At 38.2% G+C, this 20,835-nt stretch overlaps 1 protein-coding gene across 1 annotated transcript; it reads left to right on the top strand.

The window, feature by feature from the left end:
• Positions 1-541: 541 nt before the first annotated feature.
• On the top strand, positions 542-6,819 carry LOC105567388 (protein suppressor of forked). The gene is made up of 13 exons (XM_012022231.1): positions 542-755; positions 1,243-1,434; positions 1,585-1,617; positions 3,250-3,347; positions 3,528-3,681; positions 3,910-4,143; positions 4,261-4,644; positions 4,732-4,978; positions 5,064-5,136; positions 5,226-5,322; positions 5,407-5,665; positions 5,752-5,886; positions 5,956-6,819. Exons 1-13 carry the CDS (start codon positions 732-734, stop codon positions 6,168-6,170), a joined length of 2,145 nt encoding a protein of 714 aa, XP_011877621.1. The 5' UTR covers positions 542-731; the 3' UTR covers positions 6,171-6,819.
• The last annotated feature ends 14,016 nt before the right edge of the window (positions 6,820-20,835 follow it).

Raw genomic sequence — 20,835 nt, forward strand, 5'->3', positions numbered from 1 at the left:
TTTTAAAACGCTATAACTCGGCGAAAAATAGACGTAGCGACACGAACCAAAAACCAATCTTCTTCGTTTCGCATCCCGCAACTGTCTAGGTTGAGTATGTATGCTCTTATCATGAAACTGACGTACGACAATAGGATAAAAAGTAAAATACTGAAATATAAATTATACAAATAATTGCTAAAAATTTTTCTAACAAAACAATTATGTTAGACTGTATAGCAAATATGTTAAAATTTAATTTTTTATCATTAATCGTCATATTTTATTGACATGCTTTATTTCTATTAGCATTTTGGTATAATTAAATGTATTAGATTTTGTATCAAACTTGTACTCTTTTTGCCAATAAAATTTATAACACGCACTGTTCTGGATATATAAACCAGATGTAAAAAGTTGATGTAAATATCATGCAGATAATTCATGTTACTGTAATTTTGAATTTTACAGCACAATCTTGAAAAATAGGTGTAGCGTGGACGCCCACCCGTTGGAACATCCGGAATCGCCATCGCGACTCGTATATCGATAGTTCGATATATCGCTGCGCGGCTGCGCACACGTCATCGCGCAATGCCGTGTTCCGTCCACGGGCTCCATTTGGCATTCGCTGGTGTTAGGCTTCTGCCTCGTTTCGTTCGATCGGGAACGTGATTCCTCGTCTCTCTCGCGGGCAAATTATTCCACGAAACCTACGCATTTTGCGCGCCGGCCACGGCTCGGAAAGTAAAATGACGGAAAACAAGACGGAATTCGTAAGTACACCCATGTATGCCACGGTCCTCCGACCCGCCTGAGTCGAACATAACCTCTACTCTCTCTCTGTTTGCAATGATTATACGCGGTGTAAAATCCCTTATTTTCTTGGCGTACTAATCGTTTCCAATTTTATCTAATTAATTCCTTCTGACTCGGGACGTAATAAACGTAAGATTCTCTCGATTCCGAATTTGCGAGACTGAAAGGAATAAATGTCTGTATCTACATACATGTGTAACTTGCGTGGGATTTTGTATTACCATTGTAAACATTGTACTTGCGTTTATAAATGCATCCTTTTTCTAAAAGACGCTGTTACTAATATTTATAGCTATTACTGCGAAAAGAATCGATAGAATCCGTGTCGAGATGCTGCGTAGGTATTTTGTTTCAGACGTTTCCTTAAGAAAAGTATTTAGTGTATACAAATTAATATTTGCATTGTGTTGAAGTTACATGTATCTCTTGAAATTTCTTTTGCAGGACTGGGGGAACGAAAAGTTACAGCGCGCTCAGAAGACCGTCGACGAATCAACATACGACTTGGAAGCATGGAGCATACTTATAAGGGAAGCACAGAACAGACCGATCATAGAAGTGAGACCAGTGTTTGAGAAGCTTGTCTCAGTGTTTCCGTCGGCTGGACGTTATTGGAAAATTTACATAGAACAAGAGGTAACGTGTTCAATTTTAAAAGAAAATAACTATAGAAACTGTTTCAATGAATCATTTAATATCATAATACTAAAAAGATCATTTGTTATTCTATTTAAAACTATGTTTCGTAACAAAATTTTAATCTGTACATCTTGTTTGTTTCTCTAGATAAAAATGCGGAACTTTGAAAAGGTGGAAAAGGTATGTTAATGTTAATTCTATGGATTTGTATGTTTAGTGTAAATAAGTTTATATATATATCTCTCTCTTTATATATATTATTAATTAAATTAGCTCTATTCCCAAAAATATTTAAAATGACACATAGAAAACTCCATTTATGCAGGTAAATAAATTAAGCATCAATATAAAACATAAAATGCTTGATAAATTAAAGTATCCTCACAATAAAATTTCTTTCCTTCGTTATAATCAAAATCGTTGAAATTTGTATCCATAAATATTAAAAAAAGATATTTTATATAATTTTCTCTCCCCATATTAATTGACTAAAATCATTAATCAACCTAATCAATAGACGCGTTGTAAAGTTAATTCTTATCGAGAACGCTATTTTTACAGAATGGATGTTCCTATTTTGTTTTGTTGCTGTAATATAACGGGCTAGAATTTTAGGATATTACTAACATGCAACGTCCGAATATTATCATATAATGTGATTCTAAGCACTTTGCATATTATATGAGGTGAATAAAATGACTATTTCACCACAAACCAATTATTTCATTGATTAATAATCGATCTTTTTACATATTTGGGAGGTTGTTTTCTTTGGCCATTATTTGTATCATTTGCCGTAAAGTTTATTTCAAAGTAGTCAGTGCTGTTGTAATATCCAAAGAAGACAACTTTCTGAATGTAATAGCCTTATATTCCTTCCTGCAGTATTGTTTTCTTTTACTTTGTGTGCTTAAGATGTGTTAAATCGATACTGGGTCGATTGTATATAAATAATATTGCAAACTGGATGGCCCTTATAATAAGTAAGATTCGAGTTATATTTATGTAATATCAGATCCTCAAGCAAATCACAGTACATTGAGGAATATGTTGGGTCAACTACGAATACGGAAAGTCTCCACTCTCTACACCTTCCTTTTAGCAATATTTGAGAAAATATAATATAGATAAAAGCTCAAATATTGCAGTAACCTTTAGAAGTAGCATAAGGTGATGAAATAATTAAATTGTAGATATTTAATTATTTTTCTTCATTCTATATAGTTATTGTTGATTGTTAGTGGAATACATCAGCACCATTCTCTGTAATCACTTTATGCTGCTTCACGTTGTCTTAATTTTTTTATAACGTCTTGGGATCACTCATTTCTGGATCCCACATAGGTTCGTTCTTATATAATTGGCCCCACTTGCAGAAAATAAATAAATTTTTCATTTTGTGGGGCTTTTTCGTTATATAAAACAACGTTTATATTTTATATACGAAACATTAATATTTCTCTCCTTATTGCTAATAAATCATATATTTATATAATAAACTATTCTCAATTGATGCATTGGTGCATTATTATTTATCCCAGACTATTGTTATTAGTGACTGTATCATTAAAAATTCTCTTAATAAATTCTGCCTGTTATTTCCTGCGATACAAATGTACAATTTATCCCGTGGGTTAAATTAGAAATGTTTAACTATGTGTATAAATAAAACTTGCCTTTATGGGTAAGTAACTTGGTGGATATATATACGTATATATCTTCCTTTGGGACAGAGCTTGTGTGAAGTCTTATATTTACAGCGTCTGGTTGCCATGATATAGTCATTTCTAAAATGCCTCTTTTGTCTGACAGCTTTTCCAAAGGTGCCTCATGAAAATATTAAATATTGAATTGTGGAAACTATATCTTTCTTATGTCAAAGAAACGAAAGCGAGTCTAGCTACGTATAAGTAAGTAACATGGAAATATTTTCTCTTCAAATGTCTAATCCCGATGCGTAAGCATCGTTTATATTTTTGCATTTTTTACCAACCGACATTAATTATGTAGTTTGAGGGAAATTACTTTTTCATTCGTTTTTCTTTTACTGGGTTTTACGACGAGAGAACATAATTGCGATATTTTTCCAGGGAAAAAATGGCACAAGCGTACGACTTCGCCCTGGATAAAATTGGCATGGACATACATTCCTACAGCATTTGGAATGATTATGTCATGTTTTTGAAGAGTGTTGAAGCGGTCGGGTCATATGCGGAAAACCAGAAAATTAGTGCTGTACGAAAGGTAATACGCTACACTACAAAGTACTTTTGAGTATTTCATTACAAGAAAGAAATCAATCTAATCTATTAATTTCTATTAATTATTTAAAAATATTAGATTCGAACTCCAAGAAACGATTCCCTATATCTCTCTAAGAAATAATTAATCATTGTTTATAAAACACGCAAAAATTATAGTTTATGATATCGTGATATTTAAAAATAATTCTCGATGAATATTATATCGTAGGTCTATCAACGAGGCGTCATTAATCCCATGATAAATATGGAGCAATTGTGGAAGGATTACATGTCGTTTGAGCAGAATATTAATCCAATAATAGCGGATAAAATGGCTATCGAGAGGTCTAGGGACTATATGAATGCCAGACGTGTCGCTAAGGAATTGGAAGCAGTTACGAGAGGTTTAAATCGGAGTGCACCCAGCGTCCCTCCAACTGGTCATCCCGAAGAAGTCAAACAGGTACTCTATGTGGTCCTAAGCCTATTATTCTTTCCTTTTTTTATTAAAACCAATCTTCAGTATCAACTGCAATATATTCATTATACAATATATTATATTTAATATATTTTTACCAAGGTTGAACTATGGAAGAAATATATCGCGTGGGAACGCAGTAATCCTCTAAGAACAGAAGATACATCGCTGGTCGCTCGGAGAGTTATGTTCGCAATCGAACAGTGTCTCTTATGTTTGGGACATCATCCTGCGGTGTGGCACCAAGCGGCGCACTTTTTGGAGTTGAGTTCGAAGATACTGACGGAAAAAGGTGACGTGAATGCGGCAAAGAATCTCAGTGATGAGGCTGCTACCATGTTCGAGAGAGCGACAAACACGTTGTTGTCAAAGAATATGTTGCTATATTTTGCGCACGCAGACTTTGAAGAGGGTAGAGTGAAATACGAGAAAGTGCATCAAATATATCAAAAATTTCTCGATATACTTGACATAGATCCTACTTTGGTTGGTATATATATATATACACACACACACCCTTGCGCATATTAAATAATCATATTGATAACATACTAAATTGTTTCCATCATGCAGGCATATGTGCAATACATGAAATTTGCGAGAAGAGCCGAAGGCATAAAGTCTGCGAGGACAGTATTCAAACGAGCACGAGAAGATATAAGATGTAAACATCACGTTTACGTTGCCGCTGCACTAATGGAATACTATTGCACTAAAGATAAAAACATAGCATTCCGTATATTTGAATTAGGGTTAAAGAAATTTGGAGACAATCCGGATTATATTCTTTGTTACATAGACTACTTGTCACATTTAAACGGTAAGAAAAAAAATAGATTTTTATAGAACTTTTAAGTGCTTCTAAATTGCATTGTTGTATATGCTATTATTGTATATTATTGCAGAGGATAACAATACAAGAGTCCTATTTGAGAGAGTATTATCTTCTGGCTCTACCTTAGAGCCAGAAAAATCAGTGTACGTATGCACGTATATTATAAATTTCACGATATCATAAACTATAATTTTTGCGTGTTTTATAAACAATAATTAATTATTTCTTGCAGAGATATATGGAATCGTTTCTTGGAGTTTGAATCTAATATTGGCGATCTAGCTAGTATCGTCAAAGTCGAGAAGAGACGAAGTGCAGTACTGGAAAAGGTTACTAGTTGTCTCAGTTATAGCTTATTACAATATAGGAAATAATGTACAACTATCATTAAAATTATTTGTCTATTCTATTAGATTAAGGAATTCGAAGGAAAAGAAACTGCCCAATTAGTAGATAGATATAAATTCTTGGATTTATATCCATGCACCCCTATGGAGCTAAAGTCAATCGGATACATGGACGTTTCTAGTGTGGCTAGAAACTCCATTGGTGTTATACCCCGCGTACCTGATCCAGAGGAAGCGATTGCCGCTTTGCCCAGACCTGATTTGTCACAAATGATACCATATAAACCGAAAGTGAATCCTTTGCCTGGCGAACATCCGGTGCCAGGTAAATCGTCGAATATATCCCTGCTTATGTTTTATCAAATATAAGCCAGTAAGCCATATATGATTATATTTGTTATTTTGTCGTAGGTGGTTCCTTTCCGTTACCACCAGCTGCAGCTCAATTGTGCACCATATTGCCACCACCTGGCTGCTTCAGAGGCCCATTCGTTGCTGTTGATTTACTGATGGATGTCTTCAGTAGAATTCAATTGCCCGATCATGGTACATATTACCGTATTTATAAATTCTTATCTTTAAGCACAGCGCGTTATACAAAATCAAAATTTACAGCTCCACTGCCAGTGGCGGATAACGGATGCGACACTAAGTTGTTTGATCTTGCGAAATCTGTGCATTGGATCGTCGACGAGAGTAATGACGGCGTGAGCATCGGATCGAAACGGAGACGAACGCGTTTGGGTGGTGACGATAGCGAGGAAGAAGATTTGCCGCCCCCACCGATAAACGATATTTACCGCCAAAGACAACAGAAACGAGTTAAATGAATGAGAGAAATCAATGGTACATGGTAGATATATATATATATATATATATGAATGTATAATATGTATGATGATTCATAATATCGTAAGAGTATTTTTATGATTTAATTTCTCATTATTGCTCGTTGATGCAAGAAACAGACGTATCATTAACATAAAACACACATTACATCTGTAAAGTTATTAAATTCCTTATGTGACACTGTGCACGACATTTCGAGTACTATGTACTCAGAAACCTTATCATTGCGTCCTTTGGTTCTATGTGTATGCAATTGTTTATGGTTAAATATATTTTTTTAAATATACTGATATATCAGTTCATATACTATATAAAAAGAAAGAAAATAGGTACTGCCTACTTATAGATAGGCGAATTTCTGTGATTTGTGTGTAAGATCAACCAAGACTATCTCAAGTTTATCAGATCAAAAATATGGTTAGACAACTGTAATGAGATTACACTAAAATTATCATTGTACAAGACGATGGACGCAATTTCCTTATAAATTTTGTTTGTAAGTATTGTCAACAAATCGCATTTAATATTTCTACTTTGTGAACAAACTTCTACGCCAATATTCATTTAAGACTTATGTAATTTGTCGTACAGGACCAATAAACGATTAATGTGATACTACATTATCTCATCGTAATTTGGCTATTGTGTCTATATCCATATCCCACTTAAGTTTTGCGCGCGAGTAGAACTTGAAATTCAATCTTTGAAATTGTGGACCATGCCACAGAATCTATAAATAGGAATATACCATCTAGTTCACTGTTTGGAAAATTTGAAAAGAGTTTTCATTAATTTTATCACTTTGAAGATTACTAGGAAAATTACTAGTTGCACCATGATATGGTCGGTTAACAGATTGGGGATATTAACGCCTCAATGAAGTAAATAGTTCGTCATCAGCGCTTCTCGCGGGGGTAGACTTTGTTAGCAGGTACAACTTTACGATAAGGGTGCAATTAAACTTTGATTACTATTCCTAGTTCGAGTGGCTGGTAATGGCCCCCTTGGGTTAACGGTAAATTGGGCTGCGGGCTTCGAAAATAGTTAGTGTCCGCAGTTAGACCTGCACCGAAAACTTGATAAACGACCGAAATCTGCACGAAACCGCATCAGTTTGTCAACCGTTTCCACAAATTTTAGAGATACTATTTTAGGGGGAAAAAAAAGTTGATTCGCTAAAAACTGAAAAGACCTCGAGGCACTAATGTTACAGAAGTTAACGTAGATTTTCACTCGATTTTTCATTAGTTTTAAGATGGCATATCACGATATTTTATTAGCTAGTTTCAATAATAAAAATTATTCATAAAGAATGCACACGTCTGTGTGCGGGTCAAACTTAGCGTTAAAAATAGTTTTAAATATATCCATATTTAATTCATAATAAATTATTATATATAATACAACTTTTTAAATAAAAATAAATCAGAAGCGCGAGGTAACAATCCTTTTTCGGACAAATGGTAATAGAAACGATTAATAATCGGCCGACACTTTAACTTTGTGATAAACTTAAATGATTGTTTTAAGTATTATTAAAAACTTATTTCCCCGTTTAATTTAAATCGCAAAATTCGAAATAATTAGGGTCTACCTTTCTACAAAACACCGTTCAACGCTTACGGACAGACCGACAAACTTTCGAGCGACATGGCAAACTCGCAGTTAACTATGGGGGGTACATTGGCCGCTTTATCGTCTTAATTACTACCGAATGAAGTGCATGCGATGAGCGGCGAGAGGGTATCCAAAGTCTATTACGCGCACATAAATCCTGAGCGTTTGACGCGTAACTACGGCATACTTGCGCGTCCATCTATCTTGGGTTGGGATACCTCGCACTTGTACTCTTCTGGAACGGCCTGCGCCATCGAGATTCCCCCTGATGAGCGTAACGCGTCCCCTCTTGGGAAATCGATGTTGCAGTCCGGTATGACTAATTACGCCGGCTCGTTCATCATATTTCGATAAGCACGACGTGATAACGCGTACAAGGGAAATATCCTTTCTTTTTAATACATCAACATAAAATCGCCAATTTTCAAGTCAAACTGTTCTGGTACGCTATACCGATTGACTTTAACGTATAAACAGCAAAACTGATCCCGGATTTATTAAAAGATACGCTATTAATGCGAAAATAACCGTTCTATGTACCGCTAATAAATTGCTACGTTACGCGTACAACTTACTACGAGTACGTCGACAGCTATCCCGAGTATCGTAAATTTCTTATATAGTAATGCTGTATTTTCGAGTGAATAGCAAATACGGAAATTCTGGCAAGCACCTGGAAACCGCGAGAGGTTCAGGTGTTTCAATGCGGATTCAATAACGCGCTGACACAGCACTTAAATATATATCCTTTCCGTGTATACATCAAGAAAGCTTTTACCCGCAGCTGCGAGGAGACTGTTTCTTGCGCGATAAATGAATTATCAAAGATTAACGCACCGAATGTGTTAGATTGTGTCGCTTAAGGACTACAGCGACTATTGTAATATAGGGATTTATGGCAGCTTCAATAATTGCTTCGATGTTATTCCAATAATTTAATTCTAATGATAATCACTTATTTCATTTAATTCTAATAATTATTATTTTACTATTACTTCCGTAATTACCAATGTAATTAATCCGATAATAATTATATTATAATATTGTAATGCGCGAAAATGGTATCGCGTATTAAGAATTTTCTAAATTTTTGCTTTTAATTAACAGAGCAAAAATAAAAAGTGAGATTTCGCTATTTCGTTTTATCCATGTACAGAATCAAACCTGTATGTAAATAGCTTGTTGTTTCTGTTATCTCTCTCATTATCATTAATTAGATTATATGCACAGTTGGAAAATTTGTGTCTTCTCGTTAAAGAAAATGACGGTTAAAATTTTTGTGTTAAATGTTTAACACATTCATCTGTTCATTTAACATATTGCTCTTGTGTTAATTGGCCTCAAATGTAAAATTATTAAAATATTTGAAAAGAAATGTTAAAACAACACAATGTGTACTTATTTTTCATTTTACACAATACATATGTTCTATATTATTAGTAACAAGATTTATTCGTTAAAATTTGCAGAAAAAATGTTGATTTTATTCTAAATAATAGTATAAGTGAGAGTGATTTCGAATCGTCATTTCACTTATTACATCTGTAAAATGTAAAAATTAAATTTTTTAAAATTCATTTTGTCATTAAAAATATGTTAATTTTACACAAAATTTATTTCAAATTATTTTGAGATTTGCATTTATTTTGTGTTAAAATATTAACATAGTATTAGTGTGATCATTTAACATATCCATATTATGTTAAATTAACACAAAAATTTGTGTGGGCCGTTTGGGACATGTCATATTTGTTAAATTTAACACGAATTTTTCAACTGTGTACAGCTTTTTCTCAAATGTTTGCTGCATTCGGTTATTCATAAAAATGCATATACACGAATGTCCGCCGTGTACCGGATCCGTGCGAATCAGTCGTCTTAGCATCTCAATTTTTGCTAACAATAAGTGATGTGCGATCCATTTCAATCTAAATTAATTTTTGGAGGGTTCAAAGCCTAAGAAATAAAATGATAGCTTTACACAGTAATTTGATCTTGCTTTCTCTCATGATTTCCTCTCAATAATTACGATGCAATATTTACGAGGTTCGTATGCCGCAGTTGGAATTTAATAGGAAGCAATCGACGATCAAATGTATCAATATGTGCACATAAAGTATTTCCTGGCTAATAATATTTATTTTATTACGATATGATCGCATATTGAATTCATGTCTTACGATATGCAGCATGCAAATCGATGGTCCATACGCGTTATATGATTCGTACAATGTGCGAATATTCGACATGATAATTTACGATTGCTTTATGATTACTTTTTGCGGTATATTTCAACTATGGCTTCCGCCAGCTGGAAACAGCTTCGGGATTATGTGTAATTAAATAATGCAAGCCGAAGCGCAGCGGTAGATGGTTAAAAGCACTGAATGCATATTTCGTATGCATATTTCGTATTCATATTTCATCCTGAAAGACGAACCAACGTAGGCAGAAAGGGGTTTTTAATCATGAAATTTACAGAGATGGAAGGATTAAAGGCGATTATGAACAAAGGACGATTGCGAAATCACTATTTAATTATTCGGTGAAAAGTTTTTGTCACTTTTGATTCACGTCGGCGAGCTACAAAGCTGATCTCTTCTGTCGGAAAGTTCGGGAATAAAACCAGCATGGTACCCCTGATTTTTCTCCGTTCTCGCGACAGGGACGGCAGAGAGAATTAGGATCTATCTCGCCATTACGTACGACCGGCTCGATTTACTCGACTCCAACTATCGGGACGTATATCGTCCCGCGCGACGTTAACGAAGATTTTACAAACTGACGCCGCCATTAATTCTGCAAGCGCGAAAATTTAGGGAGACGTCGGCCCCGCTACTCGCCCGGGACGCGACTTGGGGCGGTCTTTGAAACTTTGGTTCTATCTCGGAGGAAGACAAATGACAAGAGCCGAAAGCAGCAGGTCCCGGTTCGTACTCGGCCTTTCATAGAACGCTAAAGCATAACTCTCGTACTTGGTGGTGTGTACAGGACCACTCTAAAATAGAGCTCGCGTAAGAGTAATTTCTTCCTCGCATCGGTAACGACAAGACTAGTAACGACCGCGATCGTCCTCCCTTCGACAAACTCTCAAATTCTGTCCAAGGTAGACGACTCTGCGTGCACCCGCAGAAGAAATTTCCGGATCCAATGCTATTACACTTCAGTGTATCATAAAATAGGATCGATATAGCACCAATCATATTTATTATAGAGAAAGGAGTATTTTAATTTTCAATGAAAAATTCTAAAATATCCAGAATAAAATGATAGTATGTATCGTCTTTTGTCGAATATCGTGGTGCCAACAGGGAAAATTTATTCCAAACGCAAGACTATATAAACCTTCATTTATACAAGTTACTCTTCCCATACAGCACGTATGTCTTAAAGATGCCTTTTAGACATACTATACGTGTTGTTTGGGTTGTCTCAATATAGTAAGTCAATTTTTTTTAATTTGATTTTATTCCGATATTGTCTTATTTTTAGACGAAATAAGGCTGTGAGAAATATAAATGAATTAGGAATATTTTTGTCTCAATAATAGAAATTCTTTCTGAGGGAGCGTCGATCGCGATTTCAGAGTTGCCAAATTTGTCCCATGGATGAATAATTTGCTCGACAACGAGAGCATGAAATGCTTTTCCGAGAGTTTCAATTTTTCACATTATAATATAATTGTAATTCAGTTCGCACCTCACCATATATTTATGGGAAATCTCTGATCCACGTATGTAATCTCTTATAGCGAATTCGGTTGGTTGCACTAGTGCACACTGAGTGCACACTAAGCCTTGTTTACAGTCAATTCATATATTTAAAGATAATCTTAAATACCTTTGGCAATATTTCTTATCCAGAAAAGTGGTCTGTTTACACCGATCATTTTTTGACTGAATACTTTTTGAACATGTATTTAAGACAAAGTTAAATATAAGAACTGACTATAAACAAGCGCCTTAGTGTGCACTCAGTGCGTACTAGTGCAAGCAACCGAATTCGCTATTAGATTATCAACGTGTTTACCTGTTCCCTGCGATTATTACAGGAACGTTATCTGATTTCAATTGGTAATAACTGCAACAATGTGCAACTCTGCGAATACCGGAGCGTTTCTTCAGCGCGTCTACATTCGAACGGCACACGTCGCGCGAGCTGCGGGCTTGCGGATGAATTCTAAGTGCCTAAAATGAATTTTACCTCGGTAAATGGACCGCTTTGGGGGTTTTAATTGAACACGCCGCCGGTTTATCTTCATCCCCCAGGTCGTATCGACGGCAATTTATTGTATTACTCGTATTACCGGCGCATCGCGCGCAGGCGGACAGATCTATGAGTACGATAGCGCGGCTGTATTGGCGGAGTGATTCAATAGCACTCGTCATCCGGAGGCGGCATCGTTATCCTCACAATGGCTATCTGAACCCGCTCGCGCGGGCCGAGCCGCGATAATGGCATTTTGTAAAATGAACGGATTGTGGCTGTCGCCGTTGGAGGCCGAGCGCATCCCTCTCCGGTTCATCGAACCCCCCGTGCGAGCCCCAGTTAGAAAAATGCTCGGCTGGAGGAAGAATACCGAGATATACATCCGATCGGCTCTCGGGCTCTCTTTCTCCACCCTCGCCTTCGCACAGTTCCACTTTATTCCCTCGGTATGCATTATCGACGTAATAAACTTCCAGCGGATATTTATGCGAGATTGCCACGTTATCCTACGTGAGGGATGCTCATTCGCGCGAGAAAATTGCACCCCGGGACGACGGCTAATGTATTAACATGCGAAAGGCACGAAGGAAATGACCGGCGCGACGGCGACGGCAGTGGAGCGGCGACTTACTTTATGGAATAATAACGGCGCATTCAAGAGATGATAATATTAGTCGCGGTCGAAGATTTACGGTCGAGCGCAATTGGACGATGTAATGTAATGTAGGTCTGCGCAGCGAAGGGATTAATGAAGAAAAACCATGACTTTTTCTCGCCCGTTCCCCGCCGCTCCCTTATTCCCTCGCGCCTTTTTCTAAGAAGTCATAATATTAACGCTATATCTCTCCGTTACGCTCGCTGCATCAGGAGAATCGGATAACGGATAATGCTACACTTGTCTTGATAAACTTTCACTTATTCGCCTCATCAGCGTCTAATCTTTTACGATTTAGCGCCACAGTTCCTAAGATCCCTTCACCGAATTAATTTCTATTTCCGCGGTTGAATTTTAATTACTAACCGCGCGAGAGCGCGAACTCCTTCTCCACCGCTCCTCGCTCGCTCACGTGTAAACTAGAGCAGGGATTTTTCTTCCAAGATTTTCAATTTCGAAGATTCGTAGCTTCGTAGAAATTCTTCGAGAATTAAACTTCTCAAAATTTTCGAAGATTCAAACTGACTTCGAAAATTCGAAACTTCGAGTCTTCGAAAAATTTGAAAACTTGAAAAATTTTATATTCAAAGTTTCTTCGTTTCTTCGAATTCTTCGAGGCTTCGAAGTTGCGAAGCTTCAAATAATTAAGACCACTGGTGTAAACGTGAATGCATAATTTAATTTAGTCGCGGTTCATTAGGGACGCGCAAACGAGAGATATCGTGGAACGCGTAGCCCGTAACTAATGTAGGTACAGTACAGATATGTTTTTTTGTCACCTCGACCTGGGTAAGAAGAGAGAGAAAGAGAGAAACGCCGAGCGATATGCATCGCTGGACGCTAACTAGACATTCAGCGAGGAGGATGTGGAGAGGTGCTTTCGAAATACGCACTTTTTGCTCGTGGCCTGACGCGTTTCTAACATATACGCGATTCGAATCTTTATCAAGACGAGCGAGAAAATCCTGATAAATGCTCGCACCTGTACTTATTCCTGCATCGGCATGATAAATGATAACGCGAAAGCCGCAAGCGACTGAGCGTATATACCTGGCAAATCGCGTGTGTTTACGCGCGCACGGACAGGCGTGCATAGACACGCGTATGCGATGATTCGTACAATGCGTCGCGAAACAATAGTGTTAATTACACGGACCTCGTCTAATTCAAATTAGGCCGATATCCGTGCCGTTAATATTAATTACTCCATCCTAATTGCGCATATTCCGTTAAATTACTGACGCAGCCCTGCGAGCGATGACGCGCGTCTCCGCCAGCGGATTCATTTGTAGTCGCGTTGCGCGATATTTATGCACCGAACTCGCGCAGCGGGCCGCATCCCCGCGCGCGCCGAGGATGTCGTTGAAATTACGATCGAGGACGTGCGTTGCGCAGAGATGCGCGCGTTCTAGGCTTAATTTGTTTAAGGCACCGAGGCGCGGCAGCTCGTTACGAGCCAGGTACGAAATGGGAATGCAATGCGACGCGGCTGCTGGACCAGAGTTTACTGCCTGGAGCAAGTTGTGTTATACAGAATGATAATAGCATGTTCAAACCGAGTTATACTACGCGGTTATTGATACGTCTGGGCAGTAAATGCTCGAGTGACGAAGTTCGGCTCTGTAAGACATTCCGGAGAAGAATTAAAAATAAATTGCTCTACTTTTTCCCACTTCTTTCTTACTTTTTGGTTCGCGATGTGCAGTGCCGGCTAAAAGTATATCACCTTTAGGTTTTCTGAGCATAACTTTCGTCGAGGTGCACCGAGTGTGCTCAAAATTTTACAGTAAACACCTGATAACAGGTACATCTTGTACACGAAGGGCGATGAAATTTGACAAGGTACATCATGATTTTTCAATTTTTCATTCGAGCACTTTATAAAGTTAGTTATGCTCGAAAAATCGTAAGGTTACATTATTTGAGTCAAGCGTGACTTTTTTTGTGCATAACGTATTTATTATACTTGTTTTATAGAAAAATCAAGTATCTCGTTGATTTTGTCGCAGCTTCTCGCAGAGCCATTTATTATAAAAACTTTGTTTCAAAGTACTACTCTCTAAAAATCAATCAGTCAATTATTACTGATTTACAGGTCTAAGTATACCATTGTGATTTTCAGCGACTGCATATCAGTGATAATCCACTGATTGACTTTTAGGAGTAGAGATTTAAATAGGATATTAATAAAAATTTAGATGAAAAATCAGATTTATGAAAACGTATTTTTGCGATTCTAAAACACAGATTCACTCTTACATCACTTTCAGATTTGCATAATGGCAAAGATAATCTCGATTCTATTTTGCGCCGATTGCAATTAAATTTCTGTGGGAATATCGGATTTTACATTGGCCAAGCAATCGGTGCGGAATGGACAAGTTTTAATGGTCCGCATAAACGTGACACTGAGAAAATTCGAGCTGCCAGAAAGGATCGATTGTCTCTGACCGAAGTATCCCCGTTTTTTTTTTCCGATCACCCCTTCCGGAGTCGAACGTCTTTCGCATCGGGGCGATACAAACTGGGCAGCGAAAAATAAGGTCAAGAGCTCCATTGTTTATCCTACTGGTACGTTCACAACTGGAACGTCGAGTTGCTATTGAAGACCGAATCAGCAGCGAGTCCAACCGATGCATCCACTTGACCGGCGTCCGACGTCGACGATCGTTCATATCTCGAGTAGCACCGCGCGCGCTGGGCATACGTGGGCATTTATGTATATAGATAATCCATATGTAACGCGCATATACGTATACGTGCTCGCGTATATCCGAGCCCGCGTTCGACATCGGTTTTTTCCCGGCTCGATCCCAGTTTTGCGAAGATGTCGATCGTAAGAGGGTTCTAGAGTGAATTTTCAATTCGCGTTGCGGCTGTCTTGCGCAAACGTTTTTCCTCGCGACGTCAGCCACGTGCGTGTCCGCGGAAATTCCGAATTGTCGCGGTACCCGAGTCGAAATTTTGGCCCTATGTTGAATCTTTAATTCAATTATATAGTAGGACCTAAGGCAGTAAAGTCGAACTGCAAGTACAAAATTTACTCCTACTCGCATTTTATTTCGCTTGAATAAAATCACAAATTCTGGCCCACGTTAACTTCTCATTATTGCACGTAGCTGGAAGATGCGAGAGACGTTAGAATTTCGCCTGTCACATTAACCGGAGCGTGGATAATGAAAATGGCACGCCGCATTGTTAATTTAAAGTGGAAATGGCACCGCGCACGCGATTGATTTGTTCCGTGCTTGAATTCGGATTTATTGATTTCTTCGCGGCGTCTGTGCGTTACTCGATTGGACGTTCCCGATTGAAAAGGCGTCACGGCGACTTAGTGTGCATATGACAGCTGCATCGACGTAATCTTCGCGACAGAGCTGCGCGACCCTACGAATTCCGGAAGGCTCAGTTCTGTCCCCGGGGAGTTATTCACAAACCGTGATATACGCGTCAGATTGTATAACAATGTTAACAAATTGCGTGTCGATAGCAGAGATAGCAGAAAGGAAAGAAAAATAAGGGGATACGTTACCGCTGCGGGTGCATTGAAATTTAATGGGCGGCTTGATGCATTGGGTTTCCATATTTTAATCTCAAATGAGACAGTATGTCGAGTAAATATTTTCAATATCAGAGCGCAACAAAATAACTTCGAATAAACGCATATCGAGACGCGTGCAAATTATTCTTCAAAGATAACACACTTTATAACGTATAAAATGATAGGAGAAAGCTGAAGAAAATTTAGAAAAATTAATACGCCTTTGCGGATGCGCCGTTTAAAGTGAGATCCATCGTTTCAGAGCTCTGGATTAATAGTGCAGCTTTAAGAAGATGCGGCGCAACTGTGTTGTGCCTGTACACCGGACCAAGCTCGGCTGTTGTTACCCTCACGGACGGAATCGCGTGAAATTAAGAGAGTCTCGAAATACACAGTAGTTACAGTCGCGGTCAGTGAAATTGATAACGCGCGGAAGTGCGCTATGATAAATAGCTCCGCTGGCCCGATAGCGGCGAAGGAAACCAAGTCGCGGAAAGGGGAAGCGAGCGAGACGGCGCTATTAATCAGCGACGGGTGTTTTGTTGTTCTTCCATGGAAGAGGGGCACCCCGGTTGTAACGCTACACCCTTCGCAAACCCCGGCTGCAAAAGCGTCCCGCCGCTTATCTTCGACTCGCCGGGGAGAATTAAAGGTGCCTCTCGCCTCTCGACAATTGGAGGAATCTTTAATTAGTCCTGACGGGCACGTTTCGCTCCTTCCCGTTACGTGACGGACCGCGTGAATCACGCGGAGACACGCAACGCTCCCGCGCTCTTGAAGCCGCGTCTCTCCTTCCGCGAACGAATGCGCCCCGAAACGAGGGCAAATAAAATTTACAAGGTACACAGGGGGCTCGCTTAACCCCTCCCCTCCCCCCTCCTTATCGCGTGTTATTGGTTGGTCAAACATTGAACGAGGGGCGGGTGCGTTTTAATTTCGCGATATCGCAACGTCAGTTACGGTCAATGAGAAATTTGCTCCGAGCCTCTACGTCCCCATCGAGTAACAATACTCGGGTGTATTAACTTAAGAACAGCACGCTCGAGGGGGCGCATAATGAAGTCCTGCGCATTTGTATCTGAATGGAAGGGCATATGTTACGTATCCGAAAATTTACTCTATCAAACAAAGGCAATTTTCAACGTGTTTTTGCCCGATATTTTCAGTATCTTTCGCGTATCCTTTCCTACTTTCAATGCGGACTGTTAAGTGGATACGAGCGGAGCTATTTAATGAGGTCATCTGTGCATTTCAAAATGTACTGTGGACTACGAAAATTAATGTATGTACGCTATATTCAAGAGATCCGAAAAGTCCGACAGCGGCTAAATATCTTGAAAATGCGCCTTTTTAAACCATATAACTTTTGTTTAAACATTTTTCTCCACAATGCTTTATTTTCGAGATATTTAGCCGTTTCCGGACTTCTTGGACACCTTGTATGTGTGTGCGTGTGCGCGTACGCGTGTGCACACATATTGTTCTGTCCATCTGGAAGTAGGAAAGAGATGTATGTTCCTAAATATATGCAGTTTATAATTCCACCAGGAGAAATGCCTCGTTTTACTTTTGATATGTTGACCACGTTCAGCTTACGTGCGCGCTATCCTCAAATGACATGATATGCATGAATTACGTCGCATGCATATTTTAATAGTGCGCAAAAGAATGAATATAAACGAGCGCGGCCCGCGAGCGAGCGAATGAACGTAATTACAGAAGGATTATTGCAAACTCGATGAGAAAAACACGAGCTGTCCCAGGACTTCACTTTCTCTCGTCTATGAACACTTTGAGCAATTTACAATCGATTTCTTTTCAGCGATTTCCCTTTAAGCTCCATTATACATTATCATTTTAACTAACCTTAGCGGTGTACGTGTATGCGAGTAATTATATGACAGAGTTTCGTTCATTTATATTCAAATGACCTGAGTTTTTCAGAATTTTAATCCGAGGTTTAATCAGATTTAATGCTCATTAGTCGCGACGTTCAATAATGAATAGTTAAAACTTGTAAGTTGTAAAAGTAATAGTCTTCGTTGCGAGAGAGACACTTTTTCTAAAGGCCTGCGTCCACTAGCTTGGACCAAGTTCTACAGTTGGAAAATTTGTTTCTTTGTTAAAAAAAAATGCCGGTTAAAATTTTTGTGTTAAATGTTTAACACATTCATGTGTTAATTTAACATATTGCTCTTGTGTTAATTGACCTCAAATGTAAAATAATTAAAATAACTGGAAAGAAATGTTAAAACAACACAGTGTGTACTTATTTTGTTATCTTACACAATAGTTCTATATTATTAGTAACAAGATTTATCTGTTAAAATTTACAGAATAAAATGTTGATTTTATTCTAAATAATATAAGTGAGAGTGATTTCGAACCGTCATTTGACTTATTACATTTGTAAATTGTAAAAAATTACATTACTTTGTCGTTAAAAATATATTAATTTTTCACAAAATTTATTTTCAATTATTTTAAGATTTGCATTTATTTTGTGTTAAATTACTAACAGAGTATTAGTGTGATTATTGAACATATTCATATTATGTTAAATTAACACAAAAATTTGTGTGGACCGTTTGGGACTTGTGATGTCTGTTAAATTTAACACACAGACTTTTCAACTGTGTAGCATCGTGGACACAGGCCTTACAAAAGAACCGTTTCTATACCTACAAAAGAATCTGCCGGTAAAATTAAAATCAAGGGGGAAACCGCTGACCAAAATCTTGTACACCAATGCCCGCTAATACCCAGTGGGTATCTTATTATCTTATTTTATCTTTACAATGCCCCAGCAAGGCCTAATGCCGAAACTAATGCCCAAAAAATCCCTGGTAATGCCCAGTAATGCCGCAAATCTGTACACCACATGCCCTCAGCGGTTTCCCCCTCGATTAAAACATAAAAAATTACGGAATATCCTACATACATATGACAACGATACTACACGATCCTCGTTATAGATATCTACGGTTCAGACTGAGCAGTACTTTTGACTTGGAGCAAGAGCCTCGGGACAGCTTACAGAGATAGCAAATTTGCGTCGAGAAATGTTTTTACGTGACCCAACGCACGCGTGTAAACGCGTGCACACACGCACAAAGTCTCGGCAAGAACCTTTGTACGCCATGTGAATAGCGAGCGAGACGTAATCACAAGTTAGAAGATCGTAACGATCAACCGCGGATCAAAGAGACGCGCTTTCACGTCGTGAGCTCGCGAGCTCGCCAAACGAAGCCCGTTGCCGCCGCGAAGCTGTAAAGGTTCACGGAGCGAATACGTGACACGCGAAGCTCGTCGGCGATGCGTCGGCGTTCTCCATTACGGCCGCACGGCAGACGCGCACTTTGCCATGGGCACCGGGCACAGGCGCCAGGCGCGGGGAGAAGGATGCATTTTCTGGCGCGTTTAAACCTCAAAGGACCTCCGGCCCGTGGATGCCGGCCAAAATGTTTTAATTACTCACGGTACAAAAGCGTAGGAAACGTAAAAAGTGCCGGGTACCGGTTGAAAAATGAAAAGCGACGCGGCTACGCGTCCCGGCGCCGTCGCCGCCTTCGCGCCCGCGCGTAAAACATAGAATTAAATTAGAAGAAAAACAGAGAAGGACACGCCGGGACAACGACGTTGCTGCAATGGGCCTTTATCTCGTTTGAACGTGTAAAAGATCTATTATTTTAATTTTCCGCTTACTCCGATTCGCGAGCGCGATAAAAGGACTGAAGAATGTCGCGATTGTCAGATAAATGCAAAAGTTAAATAAATGGCCTGTCCCCTCTTTCCGCAGAAAGAGAGAGAGAGAGAGAGAAAAAAAAATTTGTTACCGATAATACAAACCAGGAAAAATGATTAAAAAGATTTCAATTTTAGCTTGCGATTTTTTAAGCAGTGCATTGTCTCTTTCAAAAGATTTACACAGTATCGCATTATTATTTCTCTTTCATTTAAAGGAAGCTGTAAAACCACAGAAGAGCATTCAAGAAAACGAAAGTTCAAGTGAGCAAAGGATCAAAGAGCATAGGAAGATTCAAAGCATACGTGTCTTGCGGAGGATACAGTGAAAATTTAAATGAAAGATAAGATTTACCGTACAATAAAGTACGGTAAAGCATCTGTTTTCTAATTTTCATAAAGACGCTACTGCAAATTTCAAGTTGCTCTAATCGGAGATTTGTGAAATATATATTGTATTTCTCGCGAATATCTGTCATATGAAATCTAATTATGTGAATCCTTTATATCTTTATTCACACACCTATAGAAAAAATTTCCTGATCCAGTGCTATTACACTTCAATGTATCATAAAATAGAATCGATATAGCGCCAATCATATTTATTATAGAGAATGGAATATTTTAATCTTAAATGAAAAATTCTAAAACCTAAAATCATCTTTTGTCGAATATCGTGGTGCCAACTTCGTGCGTTCTAAGATGGGGGAAAAATTTATTCTAAACGCAAGAATATATAAACTTAGATTTATATAAGTTACTCTTGTCTCGATATAATAAGTCAATCTTTCTTAATTCGATAGAGGAGAATAAGAATTATTGATTTTATTTTAATATTGCCTTATTGTTTAATTATATAAGGTTGTGAGAGATATAAATG

This window comes from Vollenhovia emeryi, unplaced genomic scaffold (genome assembly GCF_000949405.1).
Source record: "Vollenhovia emeryi isolate VEMERY1.0 unplaced genomic scaffold, V.emery_V1.0 DF939138.1, whole genome shotgun sequence".
Lineage (NCBI taxonomy): Eukaryota > Metazoa > Arthropoda > Insecta > Hymenoptera > Formicidae > Vollenhovia > Vollenhovia emeryi.

Excerpts from the sequence above, each read along its gene's own strand:
- LOC105567388 (XM_012022231.1), top strand. The coding sequence starts at position 732 with ATGACGGAAAACAAGACGGAATTC. Across the intron at positions 4,144-4,260 it reads ATCCCGAAGAAGTCAAACAG|GTTGAACTATGGAAGAAATA; the intron begins GTACTCTATGTG and ends ATTTTTACCAAG. Across the intron at positions 5,666-5,751 it reads TGGCGAACATCCGGTGCCAG|GTGGTTCCTTTCCGTTACCA; the intron begins GTAAATCGTCGA and ends ATTTTGTCGTAG.